This window comes from Aethina tumida, chromosome 3 (assembly GCF_024364675.1).
Source record: "Aethina tumida isolate Nest 87 chromosome 3, icAetTumi1.1, whole genome shotgun sequence".
NCBI lineage: Eukaryota > Metazoa > Arthropoda > Insecta > Coleoptera > Nitidulidae > Aethina > Aethina tumida.
The window spans coordinates 27485550-27507541 of NC_065437.1; the positions used below are offsets into that span (position 1 = coordinate 27485550).

A 21992-nucleotide genomic window follows, 5' to 3' on the forward strand; every position below is an offset into this window, starting at 1 on the left:
TATCATGCAGTTCTATTTTCACATAATAAGAAAATAGAAATAATACTATATACAAGTATACAGTACAGATGATGATGATATTTGTTTCTACTTTATCTAATTTATTAGTAAATTTACTGAAAATACTGAACATTTTATTATCAAACTCAAAAATTTTACAGTATGATCAACTACAGAAAGATCAACAAACCATACTTAATAACAACATGCAATTGCCATACCTGAATGGTGAAAATGTGATGATGACAATATTTCTAATGCACAATGATGATGATTAAAACTAATGAATATGAAAAGAAAATTCATATTTTATTAAAACAAAACAATTTGTTCTAGGTATAAAAATACATTACATATAATACAAACAACTAAAAATAAATATGTACAAAAGCGTATTAGTTACATATACAATAAATTAACAATTTAATAAAAATATCACAAAACTGGACAACGTAATCAAGAATGTCGCTTGTAAAGTTGTCGCAGAATTCATTCGAATTATCCTGTCATTGATGCTTTGTGTAGGTCTGTAGTTGTGTCTAAGTTTACCATTTACACCGTCCAATTGCCTGAATGCATCAATCTAAAAAAAGTATGTGGCATTATAGATTAATGAAATAGGTACATAGATAATCAAAGGACCCCCTAGAACTTCGATTAAAATAATGTTTGATAACTTTTTACAGAAAAAAAATCAGTTAATCATGCATCTACTCTTCTACTAAAGAAAATTTAGTTAATGTTTTCTAAGTCCTTTGTATAACCAATTATTACTACATCACAGAATTTTTTAAACAAAAAATTTTTACCTGGTCATGTGATATTGGGATTGTGTTTTGGAATTCAATCCAAGTAACAATTTCGGAGCATGGTGGTGTAGTCAAAGAGCCTTCATAAGTGAAGTACACGTTTCTATCAGTCATTGTAAATTTATCTAGCGATGGAAAATTTCCCAATTCTTTGGTGGCGTTCATTTGTTGGATTGATTCTAGTCCCGTTTCGAAGATGTTATAATGTTTATTAGGTTTGTTGGAAGTCTGGAATTACAAAAAGTTAGCATAGGATAAAAAATTACATGTAATTTAACTTCTTTAATTATTATTCAATAAGTAATAGTCATTAGTTTAAAGGGAAAACCGGTAGTATGGGTTTAATGATAATTATGTTGTTTAATTGTGTATAACTTAAATGTGATTTGTATATTAATCTTAAAAACTGTACAATCTAAGTAAAACCGAGGAATTTTGATATGCTTAATCTTGAGAATACAAATTAAATAATAATAACAGTACAAACTAACACCGTATTAGTATATATGGATATATATTTTTGTGCCAATAAATATGTCATTGTTTTTCTTCAATATTTTATGAAATTACTATCTATGTCAGAAAGTATTTCTATGAAATTATGTGTTTATCGATTTATGTTATACTAGAACAGAAGGAAAAAACGTTTCTAATGCACTAATTGTCAAATTAGTAATGCCAATAAAATAATTGTTCGAACAATTTTATTACAAATATTAATTTATTATTAGTGGTGTTAAACGTAATAGATCTTACGATATTTCATGGTAAATAAAGTAAATTTAACTACAATACTTAAAGGCAATAAAATGTATTATGTAATATTTTTAACTCAGTTTGCCTTAGGTAAAAATGGTGTACTTAATACATATGTAATATTGATTGTTAGTATACCAGATTTTTTGGTTTGAGATACTTACTGAATATAGGAATGACAATACAACGTATCCATCGGAATACTTTGAAGCTTCTTCCACAGATTTGTAATAACTATTAAAAAATAACATGTGTAACTCCAACGGGAAACTGAAATAAAAAAGTAAATCAAAAACTTATACAAATAGAAGAACTGCTTGAAGAATTTAACCTTCACTTTAGAACGGTCTGATTTATATCCCTACGAAATATTTCAGAATCAATCAATACAATTTATCTCAGGTAAAATTTATGAGAGGAATTTGGAAAAAGGTGCGGGGGTTCATAAAAACATATTTATTAACGTGTGAGTTACTGAATAAATCCGGCTTCGGATACAAAAGTTTTATTAGCACTTGCTAACAAATTTGGTAACCTTCGCAAAATTTACCGGTTATATGATTCAGTAAAATGTAATAAATAATTCTGTTAGCAAATTCGATTTGCAATTACTTTTTAATATGATAATTACCTGTTGTGATTCACCATATTCTCAGATCCTAATGTGTCATTGTCGCCCCAGTGAAAGTGAAGATGGTTGAATAAGTATGTGCCGTTTAAAGGACCACCGTGTATGCTTGGAGCTGGGCCATCCTTTATGCTCAATCTTACTGAGGAAAACAATTAAATCATACTTTCTATTTATTAAATAAAATATTATAATATAGTATAGCTTGGAGAAACTTAAAAAAGTTAAAAATATAATGAAGAATCAAATGATAACGAGTACAAAGTTTTGGTAATCTAAATTATGCTTAGTATTTTGAGTTTCATAAAATGAAATTGAATTTTTAAGAAGATTTAGGTTTTTTCTTTAAGAAACAGTAATGAACTACCACTACTGAAATTTATCTAGGTTAATATCTCGAAGGTTCAATACTATAAATAATAATGTAATAAATGAAATTCAGTAAATAAACTGTTTTAATTTAGGAAAAAAAGTGGGATCTTATTATTATTATTCAAATTTATTTCCTTCTAATGGCAAAAGTGGCTCTTAAGTGTTGTTATTTTATAGATAGTTAATGTTTTAATAGACATGATTAATTTTTTGTTTACTTCAATTATTCAACGCACCTAATTTAAATATCTAGAGCAGTTAATTTATATAATTATACTTTTTTGTCATATTGACCACCACTGTATTAACTAATAACAATTTCTGAAAACACAATGTTTACTATTTTGTATCCCGTGTAATATCTAGATTAAAAAATGTAAAATGTTGAAATAAAATGTACATTTTGCAACGGATGAAACAATGGCAAGTGTTCACTTCATTACATCATGTTCAAATTAATTCAATCGTCCGATTGTACCCCATCGTTCCTTAATTAATATTATTTGATTACACACTGTTTCTCTTTAATTACAGTCTTCTTCATATTGTTAAAACTTTTTAAAATTCACACGTTTAACATATCCTTGTTATTATTTGCGGTTTGAACATAAAAAGTGTGTTTTGGGTAACAACCAGTTTTTAATTAATCGCAATTAGATTTGGCATGACGATAAAAACTGTAATTCATGCTTACGACTGTATTAATGGACAAAACTGCACATCGACTTACAACTTTTCGTTATGAACCCGTTCTTAATTAACCCAAACATGCCGTTAACAATAAGACCTCCAAAATTACGTAAATTGTATCACGCAATTTGAACGATTAACATCAACATTATTCCATTTCCGTATCTTTTATTCGAACCAAATATGTCTGGTATGTGTTAGAGCCAATCGACTTAGCCTACCTGTGTGCCCGTTATTCTCCAGGGTCACCAAATTAAGTGGTTTGTTAAAAAAATTGAATTTCAGCTTGGGTAGTACCACCTTCTTCACGATATGCACGTCGATGTCGATTGGACTTTGGTGTTTTCCGACGCATTTCTCGAACTTGTTACCCCAATAGTCCGGTCCTGAAAATAAATTTAATTTATTTTAAAGAAATTTCGAAAATTCTATTGATACTCTAGGTTTGATTTCGTTTGACGTGAAATATTTATTATTCCGATAAATAGAACGATCAATAAATACCGAGGAAGGAAGAAGGCGGATTCAATTCTATATAATCGTTTTACTCACATAATTATTCATTGTGGGTTGATAATTAATAACGTCCGGACATAAATTATTGACACGATTATTCCTTAAATGATTATCGCCATAATCGCATTTTTAATGCGGATTACATCACAGTTAATAGATACGAATTAATTAAGAGTTATATTTGTTGATTGGACATTTTTTCATTAATGTTTTATATATTTTCGGATTGACAATTCGAAAAGTTCGTGTTTAATAGAATAATAATATCGTGCCCATAAAATGTCGTGTGATCTGTGGAAATGATGCACATGACGTGATAGTTTTCATACAAGGAATATATCATATTTTATTAAAACGTATGTTTAAATTTTGCCTTGAAATTGTCACGTAAAATTGTATAAGTATTATGTATTTTCAATTATGTTGACGCACATGCACAAACGGTAATACTTAACCCCTAATTTCTGTTTTAAATATTTATTTTTTGAAGTATCATCACCATTTTAATTTAATATATGTTATGGAGACTGGGAACTAAATTGTTGATGCTAAGTAACTACTTAAGTGTAGTAAAGTTACTTAAAAAAGTGTCATATAACAAACGACAAGATGTAATACATAATGATGTAGAACCAGTTTTCTGCATCACGGGTTCTCAATATGATATACACATTTTAATTGAACGCTGCAGTAAACACATGCTTGCTTTCAGTTAACTCTTTCCTGCGGCGGCAATATTCTAGTTCAAGTTCATGGGCGTTAATGACTATTTCTTGTTCAATTTATGTATTTGTTCTTACCTTCGTCACCGTCGTAACCGAAGTCCTGACAAATGTGACCTGCAAATAAACATACATTAATAATAATAGATGAAGCGGATAAAACGTATTGTAACGCTGGATTACCTCGTCCATGGTACCAATAAGGAAAACTTTTTCAGTACTTGAAGTACTTAGATGAATTTATCATGTTTCTAAGGTTTTAATGCTTTAATCGGACTAGTTTCAGATGTCATTAATTAACATTAGCATTGCTCAGCATTAGATTGTGATTAATTTGTGCTAAATAAGTATACAGGTAATTCACACTCGTCTTTGCAAGGGAAGGACTAGGACATATTAAAAAACTTTAAAATTGTTAAGAAAAACACATAAACATACTAAAAAGTAACGGGTGTCAATCTAAATCATATCCAATAATATTTTTAGTACCATAAAATTTCTGAATTTGAATTTTTAAGACGAGTACTCCGGTTTTTCCTTGAAGACAATGAACTACCACTATTACGATTTATCTAGGTTAACATCTCCAAGGTTCAACACTCTAATAATAATATAGATAAACGGAATTCAGTAAATTATAAGCAATAAAAGCTTAGGAATTTCCTGATTATCCTTCAAGCCTTAATCGTAATTTTATTATAACTTGGTTGTTATTATATGCACGTGTATATCATGTGCCTTTACCCAAAGGGTATTGGTCTTAAGTATTCTTTATTCTGCCGAATTACTACGGTACCTCTTTGTTACGACTTTTGACCATCCTTTGAGGTTAACGTCACGTTTGAAAATGTGAATAATATCTAATGTTCATTATATTATAAATTCTACACACAGTACTTACTATGTTGATATCATGAATTATAAAAGGAACGTTTAAGTAATAAACTGATATCCAACTATTTCACTGAAATCATTTATCATTCTTTTGGCAAATATTTGCGGTTGGAAAATTTCAACGGCAAATAGAAACGAATTCGCTATCACAGGACAATATTGACAAACTAATTGAAACAAATCTGTCCAAAGAAAAATCAGTTTTTGTATTTGCCAATCAATTTAACTTGGGCCAAGGTTGCCGGGAACACATGTACTATTTGATTTATTAAAATTATCCAATTTTATAAAATATGCACATGTGCATGTGTCGTTCCGCCATTGGGATTTATAAAATTGTCCACGTGATTCGAGATTCTTCAATAAACAAACACTTAAACATATACATACAAAAAACCTATCCATCACATCTGTTGACCTCAAACAAAAATCATCTTCAGAAATTAACATTGAATAAATAATGTTTTTCCACTGGCAGATTTCGAATTGTAATGTTAACCGCGTGATTTACTAACTATATTATCGATCACGGAATTTGCAAATTTGCTGACGAAAATCAGCCAATAAATTATAGCTTTATGACTTACAGTAAAATTTTAATAACGTCTTAAACGCATGAAAGTGTTGTCGCAGTCGTTCAGCCATGTGAAATCATCCAAAGAAAGTGGTATTGTTCGATGCACCGGCACTGGATCAGAATCCAAATCATTTCCATTTTAGTGATGTAATTGATATTTTTTTTATTAAAAGAATAAACCGCTCATTAAACTAAAGTATATCAATGGTTACGGTTCATTAGCTCGTTAATTTTTTACTGTCCCTTTGTGCAACACGTTCACCGACATAATTTCTTCTTGCATTATGCATGTATTTATGCTTGTGAAAAAGCTAAAGATCTACTTACAGGAAATAATTACTGTTTTAATTAACATTATTTTTATTACTCTTTGGTACTTTTAAACGATTTCTCAAAACAGGTCTGAGCAATTGTTTAGTAATGAATGTTCATATTTTAATTGGAAACAATTTCTCAAATCAGTCAACAGGTTATAACATTGTTTTATCCAGTTACTTATAATCAAACACCGGAGAAAATTTTATGGCCACCGGTTGAATCAACAAATTTACTCACAAAAATGATATACGTGTACTATTGCTAATTAAAAAGTTGAAATTTGTAGCTACTACACTAATGAGGTTGGCAAAGTGTGAAACAAAATTAATTCCGTTGAAAAAGTTAGCACCATAGAAAGTAAAAGGCTGCGAATTGGACTGGCTTTTGTTGCGTTTGTAAACAGTGAACGCAGAAATGATCAATGAAATTAAATGTAGCGCGTTACAGAAGTTCCTATTGAACGTTGTGTTTTGTGAGAAATGCTTCTATTGTTGGGTAATAGGAAAGAGTAAATTTCTAATAGTAAAATGATTGTTCGAAACGAAGGTCGTACGTACTCAAACTGATCTGATCTATTAAACTTTGTCAATAACAGAAAAAATGTTTTTTCCCTTATAATTATAACTGAAGATAGATAATTTGTTTTAGATAAACAATAAAACAATTTAAAAATGTTTTTTAACGGTTCATATTACTAAAATTTTTGAATACTAGTATATGTTTGGTAAATTTGTAAAAAATTGTATTGTATGCTGTATTTTATTAATTTTTATCAGATGGTCTGACTTTGATAAACATACTTCAATTGTAAAGCATAGAAATATGTACTTATAGACAAAAAAGTCATGTTTTTTGGCAGAAAACCAAAAGCTAGCTTAAGAGTAATTATTAGGAAAAATCAAGAAATCATGCTAACACCTTTTTTATAGAAAATCTAATTCCTATTTTGTAATCTAATTAATTATTTTTTTATAAAAATAGGTAACGGAATAAACTTTCAAAAATAACTCAAATGTTATTTCTATATATACTATAGCTCATATGTAGAAATTTTCATTGTGTGATAACAATAATACGTCAATATAATTGTTTATTAGTGGATATAGTAAGATATTTATTAATATTAGAAAATAATTCAAGAGTTATTTATTTATTATATTTAGTATCTAGCAGCATATCCATTATTTTTAAAAACAGGTAAATACCTTTTTCAATTCATTTCAGTAGCTTTTCAATATAATCGTTAGATATTTCTCTCCAGTGATTTTGAACTTCTTCGTAGAATTCATTTAAATTTAACAGTCTTTTTGCGTAGAATTATTGATCAATTTCATCTCAAAGGTTTTCAATTGGATTGAGGTCTGGGCTGTGTGTTGGCTAAGACGTTCTAGACGTACCCCTTGAGATGTGAACCATTCTAGAAGGTCCACCTTAAATTCATGTTATCCTCGACAAATGGAAGCATATGAATCTCCCGAATGTCATTATAAACAAAATGATCCATTATCCCGTATATCTTAGCTAGCGGGCCCATATCAAACCCAGAAAAACATCCCCAAACAATAGCCTCACCTCCACCATGCTTCACAGTAGGTCTGGGGTACTTGGAATTGTACTTTTCATTAATTGGTCCTCTCACTTATGAAATGCCATATGTCCAGTTCACATCTTCTCTTGCAAAAAGTAGTCTCGCTGCTCTATTTTTTTCAGAAATGGAGGGGTGCTTTGCTGATTTTATACCATAGGAACCAGCTTTTAGTCTTCATTTTAATGTACTAACCGACACACTGACTTAGTTTATTTCTTGATTTATGTGAGATGCGCTGATAAAATGGTCGCAAACAGCAAGCACCTTTGAGATAATCTATTTGTGTAAATTGAAATCGAATACAATTTTACTATACTTCTTGCTATTCCGGAACTACATTTGTTGTTTAATTTGTATCGATAAATGGACACTTCTAGTTATGTCGGACACAGAAATAAATTATAATATCAACTATACTTAATATACGGCTTGATTGCTTTACTTATGAACCCTGAAGAATCTCGATTAATAAAATGATTATGGTTTTTAATTTGTTGCTCTACATATGAGCGATATTGGAACGTTATACTAATAATAAAATTTGTTAAAATTGTGTGTCCTGCTTTCAATATGGACTGACTACACAGGATATGTATGTAAATATATTATTACTACGCAATATGTACTTTATTCTTTTATAAAATGTAATATGTATTTTAATTACACAATTAGTAAGAAATTATTGTTTTATACCGTAACAATAATTAATACTGTAATAGGCTAAGAACAGTGGGTACTTATTGTTAGTGCAAAGCCACCTAGAAATAACCAGATAAGTCACATGCCATTTTTTTAACTAAACTGGAAAATTAACAATTTTCACTACATAACATGGTCAGTTTTCATAACTTTGTAATTTGACCTTAAAGATAAGATATTTATTAATACATACACATTTTTATGTTAATCTTAAATTATTCATGTAAATAAATGCAAAAACAATTACGAATAAATATTATAGATAAGTGTCACCCCACGAAAAATTTTACAAACATTAAAATTAATTAATTTAATTTTTCTTTAATTAAAATTTAATTATTTGGTACAATAATTGTTTAATGCAAGGGGAACTGATTCAATTGATTTACGTAAAACAAAAATATGTCAAAACTAATGATACACCATTATGAAACGTGTTTCAGTAACTGTTCTCACTGAATAAATTTAAATTATTAGAACCATAAATATATATTGTTTATTTACTAGTGTTTGTGTGGTCTTACTCTTTCAATATATATAGAGTATGTTTTATATTTGTAAAAGAACACATTTCGTTTATTTTAATAATTTTAAAAACTTGTCTAGACTAATTAACAGTACCATTTATATGCTAAATTGTCTTCATAACTAATTATAAGAACACGTAAAAATGTTGAACATGACTGACAGTTTTTTTCACACGTGGATACGATTATTACAGTTAAATATTATTAGTGGGTTAATTGTAGGTCGCATTTATCTCCCAATTTTCGCGTTTTAATGAAATTGATCAATTGTTTAATTCATCATAATTGACATTATGTCAAGGTTTTTTAATGTTGGACACCTTCTTAATTCAATTTAACATTTCTCATTTTACATTCCATTAATAGACTAGTCAAATAATTTTGCTATTGAAAAATATGTTTGGCACAAAATAAAGTAAATCACTTAATTGAACCATATTTTATTATGATTTGCATAATTATAATGCACACCGACTGGAAACTGCAAATGGAATTATGTATCTAACCTTGCAATTGAAGATTCCAATAATTAAAAACAAGGTAATTCGACAAATTAGAAAAAAAATTATATAAGAAGATCATTATCAAATTTACAATATTGTTTAAGGGATCTATTCGACAAGTCGTTTATGAGGTAATTGTGTCACAGATTAATAATTAAAATATCAAATCTTATAAAATAGATGTAAACGAATTCCATAAAAACCTCCATTTATAACCGATCGAATTCGTAATATTTCTAGTAAATTATTTAACGGATATGTTCTGTGAAATCCGCCACAAAATCCCACAATTTAAACTTAATTATGAGTTACTACTTAATTTCAAATAATTAAAAAAAAAATGTAACAAAATGGAATTATAAATTTATCTTATTATGCTTATTGTGTCAGAAATTACACGAACAAAAACTGCAAATATATTATAGATATATTGATTGCAATCTAATTTAGACTTTTTATAAAGAATACGTTATGATCAAAGGAAACACATCAATAGAAAACAATTTAATCATTTAATGATGTTGACAATGGAAAATAGAATAATATTTGCTCATCTACAAATGCTATAAATTTAATAAAGAAATGTAAAAAGACACAATAATAATCTAATACGACAGCCATCAATTCCGTCGCGTGGCTCCAAGAATTTTTCAAAAGGAATCTATTATATCAATTAAAATTTCACAAACATCGTGCGACATGTTATTGATTCAATATTTATAACCATACTGAAATTGCCTCGTGTCACACATATTGTACTTTTTATTATTATAATTATAATATTCATCCAATTGTATAAATAATATGCACTTATCAGTGAAAAGTTTTCATGGAATATTTTTTAATGTCTTAAGTTATACGTTCAATAAAATATTGTTTGATCTACTCGATAAAAATGCTTCAGGAGAATTCTAAAATATATAAGTATTGCAATATATGTAAATGTAAAGATTTAATTATTAAAACAAACAAAAACTACAATGCAAGTGTATATGTATAATGTCGAATATATTTAAAGAGTTTTATGTAGATGAACTAATGAAAAAGAAAATGATGAATTATTCATATCAGGATGTGGATACATGAATGTTGTGGTTTTAGGCAACGGTTACTTCTAGTTTGTTCTCAATTTGGAGGCCAACGGAATGACGCGAATTTGGGGAACAGATATTACCTGTTAAAATCAGATTTTTTCCTAGAAGACAGATCACACATTGCGGTTAACCTATTTAAATGTGTATAAATATTAAACCGTTTACGGAATGACGAGGAAAACCTCACGAAAGCACAAACTAGATAAAAAGTTTGTAATGTTATCTTATTAATATTGTTTATTATAATCCGGTTATTCTTTATATTAAAATGATAACATATTCAAGGAAATGGTTCAATTCTTTGGTGTATAAATAATTGGCTAAAAAGCATGTTCAATAACAAAAATGAAATACTTTTTACTTAATTATATAATTATAGTTATTATATATGATTAAAAATACCTAATAAAAACTATGTTAAATGTTAACCACAAAATTAATTTAAAAAACAATGTTTTATTTATTTGAAATTTGTTATTGATATACGTAAATGTTTGTAATTATTTTAGCTGGGGATAAATGATTATTGAAAACCAAAAAACCAAAATTTAAATTGAACCATCTTCGTAATTATTGTAAATAACTCGTTATTTATTTTTGATGAAATTAGAGTGTAGTCTCTGGAAAATGATTTCATATTAAAGTTATTTAAGACACATACAAATTTTACTAATACATTTTACTTAATCATATAATTATTGTTAATACATTTTATTGGAAATACCTAATAAAAACTATATTATATGTTAACCACAAAATTAATTTAGAAAACAATATTTTATTTATTTTAAATTTGTGAATGATGAAAAATGATTATTAAAAACCAAAAAAAAAAACAACAAAATTTAAATTAAACTATCGTCATAACAGTAAAAATAATTCTTAGGTAGTTTTAATGAAATTAGAATGTAGTCATTAGAAAATGAAGGTTCTATATCAAAATTATTTAAGACACATAAAATTTACAAATATAATGTAAATAATTTTTAATTAAAATTTAATAATAATTTAATATTATTAAATACTTAAAAACTATGTTACATGTTAACCACAAAAATATTTTAAAAAACAATTTTTCATTTATTTGAAAATTGTTATTGATATATGCAAATGTTTGCAAGTATTTTTATTGTGGATAAATAGTTAAATCGAAAAATCAAAATTCAAATTAAACCGCCTTAATAATTTTAAAAAGAATTTATTATGAATTTTTGAAGGAATTAGAGTGTAGTCACTGGAAAATAAGGATTCAATATTAAAACTATTTAAGTTGTATCAAAATCACGTTTTATTAAAAATTGTAACTATTTTACTTAAATTATTTTTGGCCTCCACGTGTAGTATTTGTAATTATTTCCTCTTGTGTCATCTTCTTGCCGGTGTTGAATAACTAACATTGAACAACTAATTGGCAAAATTAAACAGATATTTTTTTCTCAATTTCAACTGTTAATAACTATGTTAGTGCATTTTTAAGATTATTCAGATGTCAAAAAGAGGTATAAAGTTGAAAAATGGGGTTGTACGTATTGCGAAAAAGTATTTTTATTTAACTAGTATAATTATGTAACATTTGTCACATTATGGTAATAGTTTATTACATTAATTTACATCCATTCAAAGTAATATCTTAAGTAAACTTAGGTGCTGGATCAGTCAAAAGTTGACACAATTATAAATATCTTGGTTTTTGTTTTATAAAGTAATATTTACTTTATTTACAATATTCTTAAATTAAATAATTAGTGTATATAAAACACGAATTAACAAAATTTTAAAAAAAATTTGAATCCACTTGTAAATTACACTGAGAATAATATTTTTATTCAATTTTCTTCTTCTTTCTAGTTTATTACAAATAAAATAAATAATTAAAAATAAATAAATAAAATTATCAAAAGTTAAAATCATTATTTAGCATTATATGTATTATATAATTTTTTTCTTATCTCGCTTTTATTGCTCAATATTATTAAATAAATACGAGTATAATAAAAATGGGATACACTAGTTTTATTCAGCCTTATGTGTACTGTTATCTATTAGTATTTCGTTTTTGAGAAAAAAGGCTCCATGACTGGAAAAAATTTTCAACAATCCCATTTTACCTTCAAGGTCAAGATTATTTAGAAAATTTATACTAATATATACATAACATATTCTGTTATTAACTATATTACATAAAGAGTAAACTAATAAATAGAAATAATTTTACCATTTTATTAAATTTTGTACGCAAAATTTTTTGTAATTAAACTATTGAAACATGTTAAAATGTTGTTAATAAGATAAATGTAGTATTTTTTGCAAATTCAATACCAAACATCAATTGAATTTGTGGCATTTGAATATCTTTTTTTTGCATCCGTTACACTTGTTTGAATTTTAGCTTCAGTTAATTTGGAAAAATCAAACAAAATAAATACCAATTTTTGACAGAAAGTTGAAAAATTTTAATTTTAATTGTTGGATCGTAAAATTCTAAAACATAGAATTTCTGTATTTTTATTAATTATTATTATATACAGTTAAATTCAAATTTATTCCGAAATTATGTTAAAAACACACAAAGAAAAAATATATTCTTGAAAAATAAATACATATCATATAGTTTCAAGAATTTCTGTTATCAGTTATGTGTTACTCTTGCTTTAAATAAATCCACATTTAATAAATTTTATTCTCACATGAATTTTTTGGAATCAAAACTAAAATATAATTGTTAATTATAAAAATATGTTCTACTCTGAACTTAATAATTATTACCGATTTGGAAAATAATTAGAAGTACAGCTAAATTATATATGTTTAGATAATATTAAGAATTTTAATTGAAGGTTTTTTCATAGTAAAAATTGTTTTTGTACGTATGTATTTAAATAGTTTTATCAAGAATTTTTAAAATAATACGGCAATAGTTAAAATAAAAAAATACAAATAACACTCTTTTTTTAAGAAATAATGACTGAAACAACAATTTAAGAATTCATAATATTATGAATATTATATTTTACAATTTAGATTTCAAAACTGTTTGAATATCATTTATATTTAAATATACTTAATTAATATTATAGACAATAATTGATGTTACTTGATTTGAAAGTTGTATGAGACAAATTAATAAAATTAATAATCTTGTTTATTATTGTGAAATATATTCCCAATGTAAAATATTATAAATATTTTTCTAAATATGCATATAATTTTAATTAATAACCAGTAAGACAACTTACCCGATATCAAAACCACCGTAACTAAAATCGTACACCACCAAGTCATTTTTAGAGACCGTGCGAAAAACTATCTTCCTACAGATGATCCCTATTGATTTTCCACCTTGTTTCTGTGATGTCCGCGGACTAACTGAAGATATGCCCCGAGTGTCTCCGTTCAGGAAAACTCCTCAGGAGCCGACAATGGGTACCGCGTGATGCGCGTCATAGGCGAATCGAACTAAAATCGGCACACTTTGCCGGACGAGGGTCTCCGTTTTTCATTCAGCATTCAGGTACGTGACCATTTGGTTCAGTTATTTACGGTTCCAAATGCGTTTTAATTGATTGATATTCAAACAACATGCCTCTGCCGTATTATTTGCAATTTAGTAAATGATTATTTATTTATTTACACTGGGAGTAAACGGATAAATGCGGTTTCGAAAATATCCTATCATTAATGTGTTACAGTCATTACTATTCGGATGGTGCCAAATGAAGTCACAAGCTAAATTCTATTCGTATCATTTTAACACCGGACAATGACTAAAAATGTAATTAAATATCTCCAACCAATTGACCTCGTAACATAATGTGGAATTTAATTTCTATTTCCCTAGAATTGTATGAAGAAAAGCGCTATAAATGTTTTTATATTGTTTGAACAAAGATATAGTGTAATACACATAAAGTTCTATTACGAATAATTTAAATTTAATTCAGATGCATTTCAATTTGTGCATTTTAATACTTTTTTCTTTGTTAACACATTTTATGAAATTTTGAGAAATTTTTTATTTTTTCTACTCTAAATAAAAGATAAATATTGGAAAATTTACCTTTGTCTCTTCATTGACATATTTTATCATATATTAAGTACAACTGCCTATTATATTATTTTAATCACTCACTAATACTTTATTATATATAATAAAATACTGGTTAGAACTTGTAATTTACAAAAAGGATTCCAGGTGTATTCTGAATAATCTGTATCCTGTGAAATATGGTAGACAACTCAGTAGATCTGTTTTAATTAAGATTTCCTAGTATTATGTTATTTATAAAATAGAAAAATAAAAGTAATTTTCAAATCTGCATAAGTTAACAACAAGAGAAAACAATAGAATTTTATTATGTCTAAAAATAAGCTAATAACTAAAATACACATTTGAAATCTGTATTGTCATTTTATGGTAATGATAAATTTTATTAATTTTAAAAAATTTCCTTCTAAATTTAGATTTTTGTAATTTTTGCCCTCGTATTCAAGGATTTTGTAGGTTAAAACTATTACCACCATTACTACTTTAGTCAACACATAAATAACAATGTAAATATCTTTTTCATGCAGTAATTATAATTATAGTTATAACTTATTAAAATATTTTAAAAATATAAGATATGCTAGAATCGTATATAAGTACTTAAAATGTATTTTTTTTCTGCTATTGTTGTGTCTACTATGCAACTAGATAATGTAATTTTATTCAAATATAACTTTTTACTTTATTCAATTATTGGTCGAAGTAAAACTGTAAGAAAAATTATAATTCAGCGTTATCAAGACCGAGAAAAACAAGTAGAGGTGGCTTAGAGTTTACGGGTAAATAATTTGTTTGTGTAAAAGATTTAGAGAAACTGAATGGTAACTAAGAAAAAGTTTGAAATAAAGAAAATCGAAAACTGGATAATTCGAATGTCAAACAATAATCCAAACTTATCGTCTGAAATTAAACCCAACCTGGAGGAAATGGGACTAGTTGAAATTAGTCCAAGTACTGTGAGAAAATAGTTAATGGATAGGGATTCATTTAACATCAGATCTATAAAAAAAACCCTGGTTTCTACTAAAATGCTTAAAAATTCAATTTTGACTTGCTTAGGATCACATTCATTGGACCACAGAACAGTTGGAACGAGTAATTTTTAGTGACGATAAATGTAATTTATAAAAATATGATGATGATCTTTCATAGACATATCTACACAAAAAGTTTGTTATGCCCACTGTAAAACATAGTATCAGTTCAATTATGCAATGAGGATGCTTAAATTATTCTGGAGACTGATTTATGTACAGGAATATATTAAATAACAATTTCCATATATTGAAGATATGTTGCTCTTAATAAGTGTGTTTCAGTATGAATACGATCCCAAATATAAATTCAAAATTGTGCCGGATTGGTTAAAAAACTAAAGCATCAAAACAAGAAAACAAGAGGGATTACTGTTATAATCAAATCCGACATAAAAATTTTGAAAGAATATATACTTGTATTTTGGAAAAATTGTCAAGAAGATGGACCAAAATTATAAAATAAAAAAGATAGTGTAGAAAGTGTTAATGTTAGATTAAATAAGACAACATTCATTAATATTTAAAAATGTCAAAATTAAAGTTGTTATATTTATGACCAATTCAATTCAGAAATCTCATATCCATATAATGCCACAGACGATTTCCAACTTGCGAATTTTTATCTTGTTATATAAATATGTTTTTAGAAAAAAAGATTCATTTCTGAGAATGTTTATAATTAATAAAAAAAACTAAATTTTACAAAACTTTAACAATTGGTGTTTGACAAATGAAAAAATATGTTCTATATTTGTATATTATTTATTAGTCATTATAATAAATCATAAATACATTTCTCCTTGTAATTTATCACATATTTATTCAATTTCCACTACACTATGGTAAATATGAATGAATTATATGATCGAATAAGACAGATGTGATCCTTAATTATTGTTTACGAAACAAGTGATACTGTTTTATTTTACACAATTCTTCTTATTAAGTTACTCAACATATATAATTTTGGTACATATGGTGAGAAAGTACAAGTACGGCTAATGTGTTTGAACTCGTTGTTAATAAATATATATGTAATAAAAATTTAACGGAATTTATTTAATTTTATTGAATCGACTATGTTAATTATTCGGCTAAAATAATTGATCATTAACACAGAACTATGTTTGATGTGTTCCGCTGATGAATTTGTCATGAGAATTTATCACATATTTACGTTAGCAGCAACTATATTAAATTAAAATAAAGCACATGAACAGGCCGTATCAACCTTGTCCCATAATAGTTTCCTCGTTATTTTACCACTTAAATAATTCAACAGAAACAATACAAAACTGGAATCAAGATATAAACTAAATTATTATTCGAACGAGGTAAATGTTAAATTAAACATGAATGTGATATAATTTGGCAGTATGTATGTAATATATGAATTGGCCTTAAAAACAAACTTGAAAATGAAATGAAAATTGCATATTAGTCTGTATTTTAAATATTCAAATTCAAAATCTTGGATTTTAAATTATACTTATTTTCTATTTTTGTCATTTTCTAAAATTCTTAAAATTGACTTATACGTTTGACCCGTTTTTAATATAAAGACGACAACTCAACTAATTAGAGGAATTTTGTGCATATTTTCAATTTGATGGTACTCAAATGTTTCATATCATGTTTTCACGATTATCTACACTTTTATAAAGTAGCACTCAAGAAGAAGAACTCAATCTCCACATTTTGGCTACTTTCTGAGTTGTTTTATAAAAATGAATTGAATTGTGTAAACTTAATAAGAATGCTTTTTGAGAACTTAGTTCAAGTATCATTAACGTTAAATTTGTAACACCTTCACTTATATACAGGTTATTAAAATTGTAATTTTAGTCAAAATGTTAAAATAAGCATATGATTTTTTCAATTCAAATTAAATAAAATAAGTGTCATAAACCGAAAATTAATTAAACTTAATTATTAAATTCTTACAAATTTGACAAGTAACAACTATTATTTTCTGTTTAATATATTTTTTTGTGAATTTAACTTTATAACCGTATTAGCAACAATTGCTATTTTTACAGTAAAATATAAAATGTAAGTGAACTTATTTAACGTAGGTAGGCAACCCATCATTCACAACAATATTACATAGGTTACGAGTCTGGTTTTATTTTTGATTCGATAACATCAATGATACGTAATTAGAATATTTTATCTTTGATAACAGAAACATGTAACAAAAAATGCATTTTAATGTTTGTAACTACAAATATGATATGGTACATTACAAATATAAAAAAAAACATTATCCTTCCTAAGTAATTAATGACTTTTATTTTTAAAATAAAAAAAAATATATACAAAATATATTATATATTTAATTGAAAATAAAAGACATGACCACGAAAATAATTTATTCATTACGACAATCAAATATATTGTATCTATATATATATAGTAAATCGGCATTTTTTGACCTTCGTTAACAAATATATTGTCGAAATAATTTAAACAGGAAATCTTTTATTTAATAATAAATTCCTTCGTGATATTACTGGATGACGGCATATTGTAAAAAGAAATGCAGTAGTAAAAATCTTTCCACAACTGAATACACCAGACACACACACGATCAAGTTTTTATGGAACTAAAGAGTCGACAATGTTCGGGAACTTGTTTGTGTCTCTATCTATGAGTTATCTCATTGGGTAGAGGCACGCCTCAGCTCTCCTGCCATTGAAAAAATAGCCCAAACTAGCGCACGTGCGAATGTTGGTGTCAAATAGAAATATTTAAGATCAACTTATAAAACAAATTGATGCGAAGTGGCACATTTAAAAGTGCCTCGGGAGAATTTGCACACAAAATTTTCATTAAAATTTAAAATATAACATAAAACATATATTTTTTAATATTAACTTTATGCTAATAAAATTATTTTCATAGGTGATGCACTGCGTCAGATGTCTTATCTGAATAGTTGCCACTGGATTTAAACAAACTTGCTTTTTTTAAAAATTAATAATAATACTCAATCTTTTTGAGTAAAATATTGAGCTTTTTTATTTTTTTTTTAACTCGAAAACTTAAATTTTCATCATTATTTTATTTAAATTATAGGGGGAACCTCGTATAACATTCAGTATGTTTCAGAACCGTTTTAACTTTTTTACTTCTTAGAATATATTAATATTTAATAAAATTATTGTTTCATAGTTCGAATTTTATTTAGTATATTTGATATGCAAGTTTCTTAATAATAAATTTACTTACAACTGTTAATTTTCTTATAAGCTGTAGAAGTAATGCATTATTATTTTAAATATGCAAATTTCAGTTAGTATATTCATATATAACTAAAATTAGTCTCATGTTATATGTAAACAAAAAATCAAATTGTAAAATATATTCTAAAATCTATTATTAATCGATTTTTATTATTTTATGTTAAATTAAAACATGAAAATGTGTTACTTATAAATTTATAGATGATTACGTCACAACCACTAGATCAGGAAATTATGAGTATGTCTAATTTCGATAAAAATAGTTAATTTATAAATAAATATATTTAAATTAATTGTGGATTTATATTAACGTCAAAACAAACAAAATATTGCCAGATAAGTCTTATCTATTATAACTTATAATTGTTATATAAAGTTTAGAAATAGAGGTATTATTTAAAAATGTAAAAATTCAATAATTCAATTTAAATTCAATTTCATAATAATAATAATTTTGTTTTCAATAATTGGCATACAGACTTGACCCAAACTATTCAGTTATCAGTAATGTTATATATAAATTAGAGATTTATTCATTTTTGCGCATGTCGCTCGTTATCTCAGTGAATATATAAGTGGTTCGCATATAAACATAAAAATAGTTCATTATTAATATCTAAACAAAAATGGATAAAAATCTAACAAACCTGTTTTTCGAGGTAGCAAAAAAAGTCGAGTGGGAAGATTTTGAAATATTAAATGACTCGAATAATGCTGAGGTGAATGGATTTTTGAGTGACTTTTTCTTAGTGTCAATAAGAAATCCAATAAGCAAAGATGTTTTACATTTAGCCGTAAAGAAAGCGTTAAAAAATGAGGGAAGAAGAATGGAAACGAATCTCACTACAGCGTATCACAATGAAATTTACTTTTATGATACCGTATTCCCAGCATTGAAAACATTTTTAGATAGAAAAAATGTAACTGAACAGTTCGAATTTATTCCAAGAATGTATGCATGTAGTAAAATATTCGGCAATGAGGTTTTAATATTGGAAAATCTGAAAATATTGGGGTACCAAATGATGGACACATCATTAGTATTCAACGAGGAACAACTCATATATGTTTTTATGACTTATGGAAAGTTACATGGATTATCAATTAGCTTCAAAGAGCAACATCCAGAAGAGTATTCTAAAATAATGGAAAAAGTTCCACATTTCTTTTTAAGTATGGAGGACAAAACTGGCATTAGTGGTGTAATGCAAAGTGCTATAATAGCTGCATTTGAATTTGTAGATGAAGACATAAGAACAAATTGTCATCACTACATATCTGAAACCAATAAAATGTTTTGGAAAAGTATGGAGTATAAAGGTAAATATACGGTTTTAAATCATGGAGATTGTTGGAGCAATAATATGATGTTTAAATACAAGGTAACGTTTAATTACTAAATTTGATCAGTATAAAATTAATCATTTTAATTTTGAAGGACAAAAAATTAGAGAGTATAAAACTGATTGACTTTCAAATGATAACGGATAGTTCACCAGTATATGATTTATCGTGTATGCTCTATACTAGTGCCAGAATTGAAGATATAAAAAATTTAGATAAATATTTAAAAATATATTATACTACATTCAGTAATACTGTTAAATCGCTGGGAAGTGATCCCGAAGCACTTCTGCCATACGAAGTATTAAAGGAAGACTGGAAAAAATATTCTAAATTTGGTATTCAGTTTGGTATAATGGTTCATAAATTGAAATTAATGGACGGAAAGGACATGTTGAAAGTAGGCAGTGATGATAAAATGTGGAAAGAAGTTGCTGCCATTAAACTTACTAAGGAGAAACAGGAAATATTTCGAGAAAGAGTTAAACCTCTTGAAGTGTCTTATAAAAATGGATACTTGTAGAACAGTCACTTCATATATTTTAATAAATATTTGCACAGATTTTGAATTTGCTTTTAAAATAATTATTATAAATTAATAATTAATGGTAAAATATGAAGTTATTAGTTGTAAATAATAATAATTTAATAAATAACATACATATTCCTTGTTGCGAATTATTTATTAGTTATAAGTAAATTACATTTCGATGCACGGAAAAAAGGGAATGGAATAACAATATATAAGGAGGAGTGATTCTTTATTTCCATTTTTATAAATAAGCAACTTAATTCCTGCAGATGACTCTCAAGATTATCTATTATTTATTTGTATATATTATATATAAATATTGTATATAACTATAAATATATAGTACCTAGAATAAATTCATAAAAATTATGAAATAACACTTACATCCATAAATATAAGTTATTATTTAATCACACAATATTTATTTGGGAACTGTACACGCGTAATGGTATATTGATGTAGTGATAAACTAATCAAAGTTATACAATCATTTACAATTACAATATAATTGCAGCCTTGAAAAAGGTGTTTGATGCAGCGACATTATTGATTATGTTTAATTGGTATAAATAAAACAAATATGAACCAATAATATTTATAAAATTGAGTTATCTGAAATATATAAAGAGAAAATAGGAGATATTCCAAATTTGTTAAATAATTTTGGAAACAATGAATTGTTAAGGTTAAAGAGTATCCAAAAATGAGGATGAAGATGAGAAGAATAGAGATCAATATATTTAGAGGCTACTAATTAAACATATTTGGAAATAAGTGTATATTTCATTAAAAATAACTATTGTTGTAATTCAGTTTATATAAAAAATAATATTTCCAAATTATTATTTCACCTTGTATAATAATATTGTATAAATATTGAGCATCTTCACCAAACTTAACCAGTGATGGTTTTGGAATTGATGGAAAACTAATTAATGCCTTAAATCCTTTGTTATTTATGTTGTGCCTTAGATTATGAGTATATAATGTATGGTCGGAGCTCACTCTCCCCACCTATTATACATCATAGTAGCACTTTTCTGTATATAAATAGTCAGTTCCGAAAAATGCAATTAGTTCATATCTGAGCAAAAT

The 21992-nt window shown here is 26.4% G+C and overlaps 2 protein-coding genes across 2 annotated transcripts; one reads left to right on the forward strand and one right to left on the reverse strand.

The window, feature by feature from the left end:
- Positions 1–288: 288 nt before the first annotated feature.
- On the reverse strand, positions 289–14142 carry LOC109596480 (putative carbonic anhydrase 3). The gene is made up of 7 exons (XM_049964827.1): positions 13930–14142; positions 4572–4610; positions 3477–3641; positions 2197–2335; positions 1730–1835; positions 810–1037; positions 289–583 (listed from the first exon to the last, which is right to left on the reverse strand). Exons 1-7 carry the CDS (start codon positions 13973–13975, stop codon positions 416–418), a joined length of 891 nt encoding a protein of 296 aa, XP_049820784.1. The 5' UTR covers positions 13976–14142; the 3' UTR covers positions 289–415.
- Positions 14143–19627: 5485 nt separating this feature from the next.
- On the forward strand, positions 19628–21000 carry LOC126264917 (uncharacterized). The gene is made up of 2 exons (XM_049964646.1): positions 19628–20403; positions 20460–21000. The coding sequence occupies exons 1-2, from the start codon at positions 19648–19650 to the stop codon at positions 20886–20888; spliced, it is 1185 nt and encodes a 394-aa protein (XP_049820603.1). The 5' UTR covers positions 19628–19647; the 3' UTR covers positions 20889–21000.
- The last annotated feature ends 992 nt before the right edge of the window (positions 21001–21992 follow it).